The 16,904-nt window shown below is 48.3% G+C and overlaps 1 protein-coding gene across 3 annotated transcripts in view; it reads right to left on the reverse strand.

Moving 5' to 3' along the window:
• FBN3 (fibrillin 3) overlaps nucleotides 1-16,904 on the reverse strand; it is a 156,253-nt gene that overhangs the window by 57,546 nt on the left and 81,803 nt on the right. For 2 of the 3 annotated variants that reach the window (XM_083594312.1, XM_083594313.1), the window contains 6 exons: nucleotides 10,951-11,076; nucleotides 9,150-9,275; nucleotides 6,815-6,937; nucleotides 5,318-5,440; nucleotides 4,005-4,130; nucleotides 2,597-2,719 (listed from right to left, as the gene is read on the reverse strand). In XM_083594312.1, the coding sequence (XP_083450438.1) occupies nucleotides 2,597-2,719; nucleotides 4,005-4,130; nucleotides 5,318-5,440; nucleotides 6,815-6,937; nucleotides 9,150-9,275; nucleotides 10,951-11,076 (747 nt within the window). Of the gene's footprint in view, nucleotides 1-2,596; nucleotides 2,720-4,004; nucleotides 4,131-5,317; nucleotides 5,441-6,814; nucleotides 6,938-9,149; nucleotides 9,276-10,950; nucleotides 11,077-12,375; nucleotides 12,499-15,609; nucleotides 15,826-16,904 lie in introns of all 3 variants that reach the window. The other variant, XM_083594314.1, reaches the window with a different exon arrangement.

Below are 16,904 nucleotides of genomic sequence, written 5' to 3' on the forward strand. Positions count from 1 at the left end.
GATGTTCTCTTGGGCATGGTCGGCCAATTGGTGCCAAAGAAGGATAGAACTTTCTTTATGTATGCAACAACAGCAGCAAGAATTCTCATCGCAAAGTATTGGAAGACACAAGAGCTACCCACTCTGGAAGAGTGGCAGATGAAGCTGATGGATTATATGGAATTGGCGGAAATGACTGGCAGAATCCGAGACCTGGGAGAAGAGTTGGTGGAAGAAGACTGGAAGAAATTTAAAGACTATCTTCAGAAATACTATAAAATTAATGAATGTTAAAACTATGCTTGGATTGGTAATAAGTGGTAATTAGTGATAAAAGTTAATAAGATTATGTAAAAAATGTATTGATAAATGGTTGAAAATATCCATGTATAATAGGTTATGGTACAAAGTTAAAATATTTGAAAAAGGGTAAGAATTTGCTGAATTAAGTATGTAAATGGGAACACAAAAAGGGGGAGGTGTGAGGAGGTCAAGAACATAAGCACATGAATTTGAGGATACTGGGAAAAATGGATTTGTTTTATTTCTTTTTCTAAACTTTGTTTTTCTTGATTGGTTGTTGTTTTTCTTTCTGTATTTTTTTGTGTTTTCTTCTTTGTAATGTTTATTTTTATCTATGGTTTTTTATTCTGTGAATTTTTATTTTTCTCTTTTGTAAAACTTTAATAAAAATTTATTAAAAAAAAAAAAAGAACTTTGCTTCAGGATGAGAACAGAAATTGTGCTCCGGCGGCGCGGCAGAAGCAGGAGGCCCCATTAGCTAAAGTGGTGCTTCAGGTTAAGAACAGTTTCAGGTTAAAAACGGACCTCCGGAACGAATTAAGTACTTAACCCGAGGTACCACTGTATTATAAATGTGCACATATCTAAATATATGAACCATGTGTCTGAAATAGTATGGGAGAGCGATCCTGAAGCCATTCTGACTCTCCCAAATTTTCCTCTGCAGTAAGGGACGCAAATGGGGAAAGCCTTCCGATTGTCTTTTCCACTTGCAAATCCTGTCTTAAGGGCGTATTTGTGTATGGATAGGGTGAGCCTGTGACCTGGACTCAGGAGCTAAAAAAATAAATGACCAGGCTGCCCAGGAAATGCAATCAGTGACCGTTATCAGGTATCCTGGCAGGCAGGATTTCTGCTGCAGACCGCCTCCTTCTGTGATGTATGTATGATGTTTGGGGGGGTGGTCTTGGGCTACAGGGTGGGCAATTTCAAAAGTCTATATAGTGGCTTGCGCACCATTGTTCTGGGTTCCTCCTCCCTCCTGCGTGTGGTGAGTGGAGACCCTGTTGCAACAGTTTAATAAAGATCAGGCTTACTAGCCGCTTTACAACTCAATATTCTCTGGCTGGCCTCTGTTATTTTCTCCTACTGATAGGGAACCCACTTAAGGACTCTATATGGGCTCTTGGATACCCCATAAGGGAAAAGGAGCAGTTTTTGCTTATAACAGGACCAAGTTTAGACTTACTCGGCTATGAGTGATTGCCAAAGAAGAAGAAGAGACTGCATAATAATTTAACTAATTGCCTCCATGGTGATAGAGGAATAGTGCTCTTGAATGGGGTAACCTTGGCCCTGAAGGACCAGGTGTGCAGCCTGGGGGTCATTTTGGACCCACAGCCGTCCATGGAGGTGCAGGTCAGTTCTGTGTCCATTTGCTGCGCTGGCTGAGACCCTCCCTGCCTGTGCACTGTCTCTCCAGGGTGGTACATGCACCATAAACTTTTACACGTCACTTGGGAAGACAAGCGAACTAATGCCAGTGTAATGGAAGAAGCAAAGATCACCAGTGTCAAAGCAATGATTCTTCAACATCAACTTCGTTGGACTGGACATGTTGTTCGGATGCCTGATGATCGTCTTCCAAAGCAACCACTCTATTCCGAACTTAAAAATGGGAAGCGTGACGCTGGTGGTCAACAAAAGAGGTTTAAAGACTGTCTCAAGGCAAATCTAAAGAAATGTAGTATAAACACCAACAACTGGGAGACACTGGCCTGCGAGCGCTCCAGTTGGAGAACAGCCTTTGCCAAAGGTGTCGTACGCTTTGAAGACACTCAAACTCAGGATGCAAGGGAGAAACGTGCTAAGAGGAAGGCATGCTTGGCAAACCTTCACCGTGATCAACTCCCGTCCGGACACCTATGTCCCCACTGTGGATGGACGTGTGGATCCAGAATTGGCCTCCACAGTCACTTACGGACTCACTGTTAAAACTGTGTTTATGGGAGACAATCTTACTCAGCTACGAGGGATCACCGAAGAAGAAAAAGAGGAAGAAGAAGAGGAAGAGGAGGAGGAAGAAGAGGAAGAGGTGGAAGAAGAGGAAGAGGAAGATGAGGAAGAGGAGGAAGAGGAAGAAGAAGAGGAGGAAGAAGTGGAAGAAGAAGAAGAGGAAGAACAGGATGAAGAAGAAGAAGAAGAAGAGGAAGAGGAAGAAGAAGAGGAAGAGGAAGAGGAAGAAGAAGAGGAAGAGGAAGAAGAAGAAGAGGAAGAAGAAGAAGCAGAAGAGGAAGAAGAGGAAGAGGAAGAAGAAGAAGTAACAATAATAATGCACTGTGTGTCCTTGCTGGTCTTTCCCCTCCCAACTCACCTGTACAGTTCCCTCCACTCCTGTCCAGCTCATATCCATCATCGCAAGCACAGCGGAACATCCCTGGAAGGTTCTGGCAGCTGCCAAACACGCAGATGTTCTGGAAGGTGCACTCATCGATATCTGTGGGGCGGGAGAGAATCACAGATGAAATCAACACTCTTTGGGGTGAGTCCAGCACCCGATGGCTCTTCCTCCGCACGAAAGCATCGCCCCCGATAAATCTGCGAGCCGTTAAGGGGCACGGAGAAAGCAGGGAGAGAAAAGCTGGCCTCCCTCTCATCTTCTATGAGAACGATGGGGCATTATTATTAAAAAACGACTACCTGACTTTTAGACGGCATCTGAAGGCAGCTCTGTTTAGGGAAGTTTTTAATGTTCGTTGTTTTATTGCGCTTTTAATATTTTGTTGGGAGCTGCCCGGAGTGGCTGGGGAAACCCAGCCAGATGGGCGGGGTATAAATGAGAAATTATTATTATGAATTATTATTATTATTATCCGAAGGAAGCTGAAGGTCGGATGATTCATAGCAGACGAAAAAGAGGACGTGCTCCCACAAATGGTAGCGACAGGCGCCAAGTTGGACGGCTTTAAATGGAGATTAGGAAAATTCTCATATAGGGCAAATTATTATTATTATTATTATTATTATTATTATTATTATTCCGTGGATTTTCCTGGAGGGAAACAACGAGGCAAAGGGATGTGTGGATGAACTCTAACCATAGCTGTCAACTTACAGATTTGAAAATAAGGGACCAGCAGCCTCGAAAATAAGGGATCAGCAGCCAAAATAAGGGATTTTCCCAGCACAGGTATGTTCAGCTTCTGAGCCCCTCCGAGCCAAAGGCAGAAAGCCCAGCCAGCAGCCAAACAAAGCCTCAAGCGGTGGTTCCCACAGAGCAGCAACCCGGCAAAGGAGATGCAGCAAGGGAAACCACCGTCACCTCTCCGCTGGGAAGCGCTGAGCAAAGGCGATTTGATTGGCACAAGGCATGCAAGCTCCACCCCCCACCCCCGTCGTTCTTAGACTCCTTATTGGGTGAGCAACGCAGCCAAGCAACACAATTGGAGCCTCCCTCCTCCCTGGCCGGCAGGGAGGGAGGGAGAGGAGCTGCTTCCTTTGAAACCCGGGAAATTTAAGGGACATCCATCAATAAGGGACAGCAGCGGGACACGGCGCTGGGATAAGGGACTTTCCCGCCAGATAAGGGGCGGTTGACAGCTATGACTCTAACAGGGCAAACCTAAGACTCTGTTGGCAAGTCTTGGGTTCAAAGCTCACCTCAGCTGGGAATCGCCTCTCCAGCACCCGTGAGCAAGGAGCTGAGGTCTTGCAAAGTGTTTGGCTCCAGCCAGGCCGCTCCGCTAGGCTACAAGCAGAGACGACTTCGCTCCTTCGCTTACCTTGACATGCCCTGCTGTCCTCAGTGGGGTTGAAGCCCATTTCGCACTCGCAACGATAACCGCCGGGGGCGTTGAGGCACTGCCCGTTCTCGCAGAGGTTGACGTTGTCGGCACACTCATCCACATCTGGGGAGAGGCAGGGAGAGATCAGGGGTCTTTTTTGGGCTGAGAATCGCTCGTCCCAGAACCGTCGACATTACTTACAACAAGTGAGATCAGAAAATATAAACTGTGTTGAAATAATAATACCAACTAAAGCCTTTGTTCTTTGAAATATCTGGAAGAAGATAAAAGACTCTCCTGTGACGCACTATTTAATTGGGATCCGCCATTATGGGATAGACCGAGTTACAGAGATAAATAGTCATAGGGGGAGGCGAGCTCTTAATTTGTTATTATATCTGTACTTCAAGTCCGATTTGGCAAACCTTCCTGTTAAGTTGTGGGCGAACATATCAGACGACACAGCGATTCGTCAAACAGCTCTTGTTTATTCACAGGCCAGAACAGAACTGAACTGAAGGGTTCAGCCAGCCTGCTTATATAGAGCTCCAGAAAAACGTAACTGTAGCAACTTTCTAAAACTATCCAATCACTGAACGTCACTTTCGATCCTTCATTTGCATAGCTATCTACAGTATCCCCCTGCTGGCCCAGGGTGAGAACTTCAGTACATTACACTCCTCTGGAAAGACTAATGTTTGATGCAACCTGTCTGAGAAAATTAAGGAGCAAACGCTTAGATTTTATTTCATCGGAACTGAGAAAAGATGGCGTCTGCCACCAGAGAAGGACTTTTGGATTGATTCGGCATAAACACCAGCGTGTGATACTGCTAATAATAGACTTACCAGCTGCAAAAAAAAAAAAAGGGGGAGAGTCATACAAATTTCACACAGAAGTATATTATTGTTCATTTCAACTTGCCTGTGGAAACAACTCAGAGGCCATGAAAGAAGGAAGGATAACAACAGGAAGATTTAAAGAAGGAACTATTGGAAACTCGAGGCAGTAGAAATTTAAGATGATTGGACCCCACTGAACTTGAAGCATGGGAAGACCCAACAAAAAATTATAATTTGGCAAAATATTTGGACTTTATGATATGTATTTGTATAATTTGGAATACTTAATGTGATCTGATTGTTAAAATGGAAAACTTAATAAAAATTATTATTATAAAAAAAGAGAGAATTGCTCACCCCACACACTCCAGCCCTTTCCCACAAGCCCCTGTTCGGCCGCTGCGGGAAGGGATCCTGCACAAACCCTGGCTCCAAGGCTCCTTCCCAGCCCCAGCCCAGCCGTCTTACCAGAGCACGAGAAACCATCGCCGTTGAAACCGTCTCGGCAGGCGCACCGATAAGACCCTGGGGTGTTCAGACAGTTGGCGTTGAGGTTGCAGCTGTGTGCCTCCGTTGCACATTCGTCCAGGTCTGGGAAGGAAGGAGACAGCGTCAGCCTCATTGACGCAACGCTGCAGTTCAGGCTTATCTCCTAAGTCATTTGCACTAATGCAGGCGGACCTGAATTTTTTTGCTTTCATCCCTAAGGACAGACATGGTCCTTTCCCGTAAACCAACTCAGAAACCTGCTGCATGCGTTTGATTTCTAAGGGCTGTTTGGAGGCAGAAAGCAAGGCGCTCTGCACAAGCTCAGGGCTGCAAAAACCCTGTGCGTAGAAATCTAGCATGTGCAAAACAAAAAGCGGTTGGCCTACAGTCCCTCTCCCTGAGATGCTAGATTTCTGTGTGTCAGGATTCTGTCATTAAGCTCCCTAATGTGCAGACTCAACAGGGGTTGACGATCTTAGCGAGAACTGGATTATTGGGGTTAAACCTAATGCCCGATGTATGTATGTATGTATGTGTTGTTGTTGTTGTTGTTGAGTCGCTTAGTCGCGTCCGACTCTTCGTGACCCCCTGGACCAGAGCACGCCAGGCACTCCTGTCTTCCGCAGTTTGGTCAAACTCATGCTGGTAGCTTCGAGAACACTGTCCAACCATCTTGTCCTCTGTCGTCCCCTTCTCCTTGTGCCCTCCATCTTTCCCAACATCAGGGTCTTTTCCAGGGAGTCTTCTCTTCTCATGAGGTGGCCAAAGTCCTGGAGCCTCAGCTTCAAGATCTGTCCTTCCAGTGAGCTCTCAGGGCTGATTTCCTTCAGAATGGAGAGGTTTAATCTTCCATGGGACTCTCAAGAGTCTCCTCCAGCACCATAATTCAAAAGCATCCATTCTTCGGCAATCAGCCTTCTTTATGGTCCAGCTCTCACTTCCATACATCACTACTGGGAAAACCATAGCTTGAACTATACGGACCTTTGTTGGCAAGGTGATGTCTCTGCTTTTTAAGATGCTGTCCAGATTTGTCATTGCTTTTCTCCCGAGAAGCAGGCGTCTTTTAATTTTGTGGCTGCTGTCACCATCTGCAGTGATCATGGAGCCCAATAAAGTAAAATCTCTCACTGCCTCCATTTCATTCCCTTCTATTTGCCAGGAGGTGATGGGACCAGTGGCCATGATCTTCGTTTTTTTGATGTTGAGCTTCAGACCATATTTTGCGCTCTCCTCTTTCACCCTCATTAAAAGGTTCTTTAATTCCTCCTCACTTTCTGCCATCAATTCTGTGTCATCTGCATATCTGAGGCTGTTGATATTTCTTCCGGCAATCTTAATTCTGGCTAGGGATTCATCCAGCCCAGCCTTTCGCATGATGTATATATATGTATGTATGTGTAAAAAAGCAGAAGTCCCGTCGAAGGAAGAATGGATACAAAAATGTATGGAATATGCAGAAATGGCGAAACTCACCGTTGCATTTCAGCCCATCGCCGAGCCAGCCCGTCCGGCACTTACACCGAAAACTCCCGGGGATGTTGATGCACGAGGCATGCATGTCGCAATTGTGAGCTCCGATTTCACACTCGTCAATATCTGCAAGGGGAGAAGGAGGGAAAGTGCGGATTTTATTTATTTTTTAGAAAGTCTGGTTGAAGAGGAATGTTTTTGCCTGGCGCCTCAAGGTGTATAATGAAAGCGCCAGGCGAACTTCCCTGGGGAGAGTGTTCCACAGACGGGGAGCCACTGCAGAGAAGGCCCCGTTCTCATGTTGCCACCCTCCGGGCCTCTCGAGGAGGGGACACACGAAGGAGGGCCTCGGAAGATGATCTCAGGGTCTGGGTAGGTTCATATGAAAGAGGCGCTCCTTGAGGTATTGTGGTCCGGAGATGTTTAAGGCTTTATAGCTCAAAACCAGCACTTTGAATTGGGCCCAGAAACCCATTGGCAGCCAGCGCAGTCGGGTTAGGATAGGCACAAAAGGCTCAAACCCTCTTGCTTCGGTGAGCAACATGGCCTCTGAATTCTGCACCGGCTGAAGTTTCCGAACCGTCTTCAGAGGCAGCCCTACGTACAACGCATTGCAGTAATCTAACCCTGAGGTTACCAGAGCTAAGACGACAGTAGTTAGGCCATCCCTGTCCGGATAGGGGCGTAGCTGGGCCACCAGCCGAAGCTGATGGAAGGCGCTTTGTGCCACGGAGGCCACCTGAGCCTGGAGCGACAGCAAAGGATCCAGGAGGACCCCCAAGCTATGAACCTGCTCCTTCAGAGGAAGTTTAACCCCACCAAGAGCAGGCGATCTCCCAGCCATCTGGTCTAGGGAACCACCCACTAACAGTGCCTCTGTTTTATCTGGATAGAGCTTCAGTTTGCTGGCTCTCTGTTGGGATACTGCCAGGGAGACAAAGGCATCAGGCAGCCTCCCTGTCGTCTCCGGACAATCTCCCGGTCTCCCATTGGAACAGCATCAGTCAATTAGCGACAGGAGCCTCAGACACATTCCGAGACTTGTGCACACCCTTTCTGGAGAGTTTCCACAATGGAAGATTCAGCCAGGAGAGCATATTTACAGCTTTATTCAACATTGATCAGAACAAAGGAAAAACATGACTGCTTGCATCCGTGTCCAAGAAAACAGCCAGAACAAAAACTACCGTATTTTTCGCCCTATAGGACGCACTTTTCCCCCTCCAAAAATGAAGGGGAAATGTGTGTGCGTCCTATGGGGCGAATGCAGGCTTTTGCTGAAGCCTGGAGAGCGAGAGGGGCCTGTGCGCACCGACCCCTCTTGCTCTCCAGGCTTCAGGAAGCTATCCGCAAGTCTTGGGAGCCCGGCGGGAAGTCGCGCCGGGCTCCCAAGGCTTGCAGACAGCAGCCTGCAGCCCGAAACCCGGGGAACACAGCGGAGCGTGCCCCGGGCTTCGGGCAGATTTCAGCAAGCCTGGGGAGCCCGGCGCCTGGGGGGGGGGGAAATAATTTTTTTCTTTATTTCCCCTCCCCCCAAACTAGGTGCGCCCTATGGGCCGGTGCGCCCTATAGGGCGAAAAATACGGTATATACAAAACGGAAACTCCCAGTGAGCAGGAAGTAAACTGGCATGTGATACACAACAATCATGCCTGACTATTTAAGGTTCAACGGAACTATATCCTAACATCCTCCCCCTTTCCGTGTAGCCTGTAGTACCTGAGGGTCAACCGAATTGCAACCTCTGTACATAAACCTTAAGTTGTTCTCTGTTAACAACCTTAGACAACAGATCAGCAGGGATTTCATTTCCTGCCATGTAGGACACCTGAATACACTCTCTTGCGCAGTGTAACTTAATCTGCAAGTATTTGGTTCTTTGCTTGCAACTCTCTGAGTTCAGCAAAGCCAAACAGGATCTATTGTCTTGATACACCTGTATTGGACATTTCACAGAAACTCTGATGTCCTGAAACAGTTGCATCAACCATTCACGATCCATGAGTGAAAATGACAGAGCATTGAGTTCTGCTTCACAGGAACTTAGGCATACTGTCGTCTGCTTTTTGCACAACCAGTCAAACAGACAATGCTTGCACCATCCGTGGTGTCACTTCCAAAACTAGCATCTGCAAAGATTTCAAGACCTCCAGAGTTTCCACAACGGAAGATTCAGCCAGGAGAGCATATTTACAGCTTTATTCAAGCGTTGATCAGAACAACACTCTCATCTAGTCCGTTACGGACGCAAGGCACCTGTCCAGGACTTCCACTGCCTCACCTGCAGAGGCAAAGGAGAAGCAGAGCAGGGCCTAGCCGGGAACACCTGGCGACGTACCTGTACAACCGGTGGTTCCCTTCTTGACAAAGTAGCCCAGCTGGCAATGGCAGATGAACGATCCTTTGGTGTTCTCGCACTCTCCGTGAAGACAGATGTTGGGGTTTAGGTCACACTCGTTCACGTCTGCAAGGGGAAGGGGGGAAAGTATTCAGAAAACCCATCTTCCAAAGAATGTGCCCACCCCAAACTTCAAGCAGCTGTTTCTCCAGGCAGCAGGGAGGTTGTAAGCTCCCTGTCAGAGCACATTCGGTGTGCAAAAGGTTCAGGATTCAATCCCCAGTACCTTTGAGTACGGCAGGGAAAGACCTCCAAAGGCCGCTGCTATGTTAAGTTCAGTCATATTGCGTTTTTTTGGGGTTACTGTCAGGGAATCAGGAGCAGGAGCACTGGGGAGAGAGGATTGGGAGAGCGAAGGGGAAGAATCCGAGGGGAGCGTAGGGGAGTATGACAGTGGCCCGAGAGATTCCATGAGCTTCTCCAGCGAATCAGAAGATTCCCAGAAGGGGGCGCCGATGGTCAGGGCAAGGGGGGTCCCAGGGGGGACGCACCAGAAACAAGGAGCCAGAGGGGAACCCCAAAGCAGCAGTGGAGGATCGGGACCAGTTTCCCCACCAGAGTGTAGTGGGGGGGAAGAATCACATGTGTCAGGGGCAGTGTCTCCTCCAGAGAGGGAGTCAGGGCTGACCACGCCTCCATCGGAGAGTGGGGGAACGGAAGGGAGGTCAGTTGCAGCTAGCCCCCCCGAAGGGGGAAGCAGTGACAGCAGCAGTGAAACGGTCAGGAGGAAAGCTGCTGGCTGGGCGCGCGCGCCAAGTTCAAATGTGCAGGCGCGCGGAACAGCAGGAGACCCGGATGGGGAACCAGCTCCTAAAGCCCGCCGGAGGGAGGGAGAAGGCTCAGGGGAATCAGCGGGAGAAGAGGCTAGAAAGGGCGGAACCCCGGCGGGCAGGCGGACCCAGAGGAGGAAGGAGCAGCGGAGAAGGTGGAGCAAGGCTAGAATCTTAAATTGGTGTCAAGGGGGAGGAGACTCAGACGGAGCATCAGCGGTCTGACAGTTGAGACGTAGAGCTGCGCGCTGCGGCTCTGGAAGTGAAACTGAACTTCAATAAAGACTTTTATACTTAACAACGAAGCAGCGTTGGTCCTTTGTGAGCTGGGACCTAGGGTAGCTCTGACAGTTACGTACATAGATCAGCACAGGAAGACCGACCTGGAACCATTTTGATTCCTAAACTGAGCAAATGTTTTCTCTGCAAGGTCAAAGTGGAAAAGCCTCCCCATTGTCTTTTCCTTCCCAAATCCTCTCTTAAGGGCACATTTAAGATACGAATCGGGTGTGAGCCTGTGACCTGGCCCAGGAACTAAGTATTTATCATTACAAAAGACTGGCCAGGCTCCCCAGGGTATCCGATCAAGTAACCTGCCAGACAGGAGATAAACAACGACAGGAGAAAAACAATATTCAAATTTCTGTTTTAAGACTGCCTTTTCTGTGATGTAGGAGGTTGGTCTTAGGTTACACCCCTTCTGTGATGTATGTATGATGTTTCTGGGGGTGGTCTTGATCTACAGGGTGGCAATTTCAAAAGTCTTTATAAGGCCTTGCACACCATTTTTCTGGGTCCCTCCTCTCTCCTGCAGGTGAGGGGAGCACCCTGTTGCAACAGATCAATAAAGGCCAAGCCTACAGGCTGCTGTTTTGCTCCAAGTTATCCTGGTTGGTGTCTTTGTTTTTGTCCAAGGGAGCCCTCGGATTTTTCCGTTAACAGGATGGATGGGCCAATGGGCATGGTCTTACCGATGCAAGTTTTCATGTCCAAAGAGGCCATGAATCCGTCAAAGCAAAGGCAGCGGTATTCCCCCGGGATGTTAGTGCATTGTCCGCCATCACAGATATCTGGGTTGTCCTCGCATTCGTCGATATCTGGAGAGGAGGCAGGGAGAAACAGATTTTCCTCCTTCCCAATAATAATAATAATAATAATAATAATAATAATTTATTATTTATACCCCACCCATCTGGCTGGGCTTCCCCAGACACTCTGGGCGGCTTCCCAAAAAAATATTAAAATACTGTAATACATCAAACATTAAAAGCTTCCCTAAACAGGGCTGCCTTCAGATGTCTTCTAAAAGTCTGGTAGTTGTTCTCTTTGACATCTGGTGGGAGGGCATTCCACAGGGAGGGCGCCACTACCAAGAAGGCCCTCTGCCTGGTTCCCTGTAACCTGGCTTCTCGCAGTGAGGGAACCGCCAGAAGGCCCTCGGCTCTGGACCTCAGTGTCCGGGCAGAACCATGGGGGTGGAGATGCTCCTTCGGGTATACTGGACCGAGGCCGTTTAGGGCTTTAAAGGTCAGCACCAACACTTTGAATTGCAGGGGGTGAGTTCTTTGACTCCCATGCTAGGCACAAGCCCTCAGGGAAGAAGCACTCAGAAGTGGGGAGCCACCATATTATTATTATTATTATTATTATTATTATTATTATTATTATACTCCACCCATCTGGCTGAGTTGCCCCAGCCACTATGGGCGGCTTCCAACACACGCAAAATTAATAATAAAACATCAAACATTAATAGTAACAATCAGATCCTATATAAAATAAGTTGCAATAACTTTAAAATAAAATAAACAACTCATACCAAATAGAGCAATATGCAATAATGCATTCGAATGCAATAGGAAACACTGGAATTAAACACCAACAAATAATAATTAGACAGTTTACACTTATTGCAATAAAGAATTGCTCATCTATAATAATAAAAAAGAGGCAAATCGCAAGACATAAAATACCACAAATCGTACAGAACATAATTTAGAAGGATTAAATTAAGAAAAAAAGACACACGACTTATAAAATTGTTTGAAATGAAACAATATCCAAACTAGGGAAGGGACAGCCTGTCGATAAAACGGCTAGCACGTGTGAGAAGCTAAGCAGGGTCCGGTCCGGTTTCAAATTGGATGGGAGACCACGTGCTGAGATTCCTGCATTGCAGGGGGGTTGGACTAGATGACCATGGGGGTGCCCTTCCAGCACTACGATTTCCTCGTTCTTCCGATCTTAGATTCACAGAACCGTAGAGTCGAGAGGGCCCCAAAGGGTTGCCTGGTCCCACCCTCTGGAATGTGGGAATCACAGCTAAGGACCTGTCGGCCGCGCAGCAATGCTACTTTGAGGATGATGGGTGGTGGTGGGGGAGATGCTCTGCTCACCTGTGCAGGACCGCTTGTCGGGCATCAGCGCATAACCCTCGCTGCAGCTGCACTGATAGCTGCCTTCTGAGTTGGCGCAGTGGGTGTCGCAGCCCCCGTTCATGATGGTGCACTCGTCAATATCTGCAAGGGGGAAGATAATCAGGGGCTGAGCACCCGGGGAGGCTGAGAGGGAGGCTAGAAGGAACGGAGCAGCTGCCAGGACATGGGGAGTCCACCACATACAGTAGAGGACTCCAGGCAGCCAGGCAGCCAGCCATGTCTCCCTCCAGAACACTCCATTCCATCTCCAGCTGCAAGGGGAATAATAATCAAGGGCTGTGCACCCAGGGAGGCTGAGAGGGAGGCTAGAAGGCACAGAGCAGCTTCCAGGACATGGGGAGTTTGCCACATACAGCAGAGGACTCTAACCAGCCAGCCAGCCAGCCATGTCTCCCTCCAGAACACTCCATTCCATCTCCAGCTGCAAGGGGAAAAATAATCAGGGGCTGGGCACCCGGGGAGGCTGAAAGGGAGGCTAGAAGGCACAGAGCAGCTTCCAGGACATGGGGAGTTTGCCACATACAGTATAGGACTCCAGCCAGCCAGCCAGCCAGCCAGCCATGTCTCCCTCCAGAACACTCCATTCCATCTCCAGCTGCAAGGGGAAAAATAATCAGGGGCTGGGCACCCGGGGAGGCTGAAAGGGAGGCTAGAAGGCACAGAGCAGCTGCCAGGACACGGGAAGTTCACCACATACAGTATAGGACTCCAGCCAGCCAGCCAGCCAGCCAGCCATGTCTCCCTCCAGAACACTCCATTCCATCTCCAGCTGCAAGGGGAAAAATAATCAGGGGCTGGGCACCCGGGGAGGCTGAAAGGGAGGCTAGAAGGCACAGAGCAGCTGCCAGGACACGGGAAGTTCACCACATACAGTATAGGACTCCAGCCAGCCAGCCAGCCAGCCAGCCATGTCTCCCTCCAGAACACTCCATTCCATCTCCAGCTGCAAGGGGAAAAATAATCGGGGGCTGGGCACCCGGGGAGGCTGAAAGGGAGGCTAGAAGGCACAGAGCAGCTGCTAGGACATGGGGAGTCTGCCACATACAGTAGAGGACTCTAACCAGCCAGCCAGCCAGCCATGTCTCCCTCCAGAATACTCCATTCCATCTCCAGCTGATTTGCAAGGGGTTAAACCCGTTTCCCCCCTTGCCAATTAATTCTTATTGCTTCTCAAAAAATATATTAACGAATCATCCACAGAACTGTACGGAACAACCTTACATTTACAGAGCAAAATATCCTCTTGAATTATATACCCAGCAAGTGGAACCTTACAAAAAGGACAGTACGAGTGGACTCTCTGTGATGCCCTGACCACGGCAAAAAGACTGATCCTGATGAATTTTAAAAATAAAAATGTGTATTTCTAACAGGATAACCAAATCAGTAATTTTTGATATAACTGTAAAAACTACTCTGAAAATTGACTATTTCAAAAATGAAACCTTCGCCTGGTTGTAAATATTGAGGTTGTACCAGCAAGAAGGAGTCTTTCTGGTAAAAAAAATATGATTTAAATCAAGTCTTACTGACTAGTGATTTAAATTGTGTTTTGATTTAAATTGTGATTTAAATCGATTTGATTTAAATCAAACCCACCCTGACATAAAGGTATACAGTTCTTCCATCTGCCTGAGTCAAAACCGCTTTTCTACTGGGAAATTTCCCTGTTGCATGCCTCTAATTATTCTGAGGGCATAGTCCGAAAACCCAGAAAGAGAAACGCCTTCCTAAAGGTAAATCATAAAGACCAGGCAAAGGCAAACGCTGGCCCTCCAGATGTTTGGGACTACAATTCCCACCATCCCTAGCTAACAGGACTAGTGGTCAGGGCTGGTGGGAATTGTAGTCCCAAACATCTGGAGGGAGGGGCGGAGTTTGCCTATGTCTGATAAAGACAGTTCAACTTCTATCCATATAGGATCACCAGCTCCACATTTCGTTTTATTTTGCAAAACAAAACAAAACAAAACTACAGGAGAGAATGATAGCGTAGGGATCAGATGGGATTACCATGCGGAATTATAAAATATACATCAAGCCATCGTGTCCACGATGAATGTGTAATGGCTTTAGGGGTTGCTTGTGCGTAAATAGCCGCCGCTCTGGGCTAGGTTGGCTGGTTAAACCATTTCTCGCTGGACAGCCATCCACTCCGTGGCTGTTCAGTCGCTGGCAGAATCCGTCAGTGGGCGTTTCTTAAACCTTTTCCAACATAAAAGTTGTTTGACGCCCAGTCTCCTCCTACTCTCCCTGCGCGGAAGTCTTCTGCGCAGGGAGGGCGTGGGTAGCGGAGGACCTGTGCTCTCCCCGCTAGTGTCCAGTGAAGAGTCCCGGAGCCTGCTCTCTGCTTCCCCCATTGGCCCCCCTCTATCCCTGGTGTAGCGCTGATTTTCTTCCCCAACAGGAGACTTGCCTCTCTCCCTGCTTGGCCCCTCTCCAGCATTGCTGTGGAGCCTCGCCTCCTCCTCTAGTTCTGATGGCAGTTCCCTGACAGAATGCATTGTGTTGACTGGGCTTGAAATATTGACGATAATTTCTGATTAAATCTCATAAGATTCTACTACATTCATGCCTTTTCCCTCTACTGCCCATTTCTCTCTCTTCACAGGTCACATACACACTCAGGCAGGCTGGCATCCTGGGTCCTCAAAGATAATGGGCAGTTTCGTCGATATAGCTTTTCTTATATATTAATCTTAGGATGTTAATCTTAGGGCCAGGAAACAGGTTTCACATTAAGGTGATAATGGTCACTGTCTTCCTGGCCATCCTTTTTATCATGTGTATTGATTGTTTATGACCTCCAGGGTTGCTGTATTTGCTCCTTTGTAGTTTTCATTCATTTACTCCAAAGTATGCATGCCTAACTAGTGTTTATAGTTTAACTTTGTCCCCACTTGAGGTTTGTTTGAATGCTCAAAGGAAATCTGATTGGTTCTTATGAGCACTTTGTAAAGGATTCTTTTGCTAATAAAATGGCCTGGTGAGGGGTGTGGTGTACGCACTTCCTCAGAGAGCCTTGCTGGTCAAAGCCTTGTGTCTTATTTTAATCAGGGTCCAGTCCTTCCTTTGGCCTCACACAAGGCCACCCCTCTTCCTTGAGAAAGATTTGAACTCTCTCCCACCAATATGCCCATCATTTTATGGCCAAGCCTTAGGGTATCAGAGACGAACGACTGGGAATCTCACCGACACAGCCTTGGCGGTCCGGCGTGGCCTGGAACCCGGAGTCGCACAGGCACTGGTAGGTCCCGATAACGTTGACGCAGCGTCCGTTGCGGCACAAATTGTCACTGAGTGAGCATTCGTTGATATCTAAGGAGAAGGCAGGAGAAGGTTCAAGGAAGGAATCAACCAGAAAAGAAGCAGTCTCATAACATTGCTGTGCAGATCTTACGAGGGCAGCTGGGCATGAACGGACACAGAGTTGGAAGGGATGGCCAAGAGTCGTCAACCCTCTGCAACGAAGGAATCTTTGGCCCAATGTGGGACGCGAACCCACAACCATGAGATTAACCCGACAGAGCTATCGACCACCTCTCCTAAGTCTGGAGACTGGAAAGTTTTCCTTGAAAAGAGGGGATTGCCTTTTCTGAAACTGGGGATATGGCCTTCCAGGGGGTGAGCAGGACTCCATGAATGGAGCCCTGAAGGACCAGGTGCGCAGCCTGGGAGTCATTTTGGACTCTCAGCTGCCCATGGAGGCGCAGGTCAATTCTGTGTCCAGGGCAGCTGTCTCCCAGCTCCATCTGGTACACAGGATGAGACCCGCCCCTGCCTGCAGACTGTCTCCCCAGAGTGGTGCATGCTCTGGGTTATCTCCCGCTTGGACTACTGCAAAGCGCTCTCCATGGGGCTACCTTTGAAGGTGACCCGGAACTGCAATTAATCCAGAATGCGGCAGCTAGACTGGGGACTGGGAGTGGCTGCCGAGACCACATAACACCTGTCCTGAAAGACCTACATTGGCTCCCAGTACGTTTCTGAGCACAATTCAAAGTGTTGGTGCTGACCTTTAAACCCCGAAACGGCCCAGTATACCTGAAGGAGCGTCTCCACCCCCCATCATTCTGCCCGGACACTGAGGTCCAGCTCCGAGGTCCTTCTGGCTGTTCCCTCACTGAAAGAAGTGAAGCTACAGGGAACCAGGCAGAGGGCCTTCTCGGTGGTGGCGCCCGCCCTGTAGAACGCCCTCCCGTCAGATGTCAAGGAAATTAAACAACTATCTGACTTTTAGAAGACATCTGAAGGCATCTCTGTTTAGGGAAATTTTTCATGCTTGATGTCTTATCGCTTCATTATTGTTATTGTTAACATTCCGTTAACTCCCTGGAAGACTCCCTGGAAAAGACCCTGATGCTGGGAAAGATGGAGGGCGCAAGGAGAAGGGGATGACAGAGGACGAGATGGTGGGACAGTGTTCTCGAAGCTACCAGCATGAGTCTGACCAAACTGTGGGAGGCAGTGGAAAACGGGAATGCCTG

The sequence above is a fragment of the Podarcis filfolensis genome (genome assembly GCF_964270895.1).
Source record: "Podarcis filfolensis genome assembly, chromosome: 18".
Classification (NCBI taxonomy): Eukaryota; Metazoa; Chordata; class Lepidosauria; order Squamata; family Lacertidae; genus Podarcis; species Podarcis filfolensis.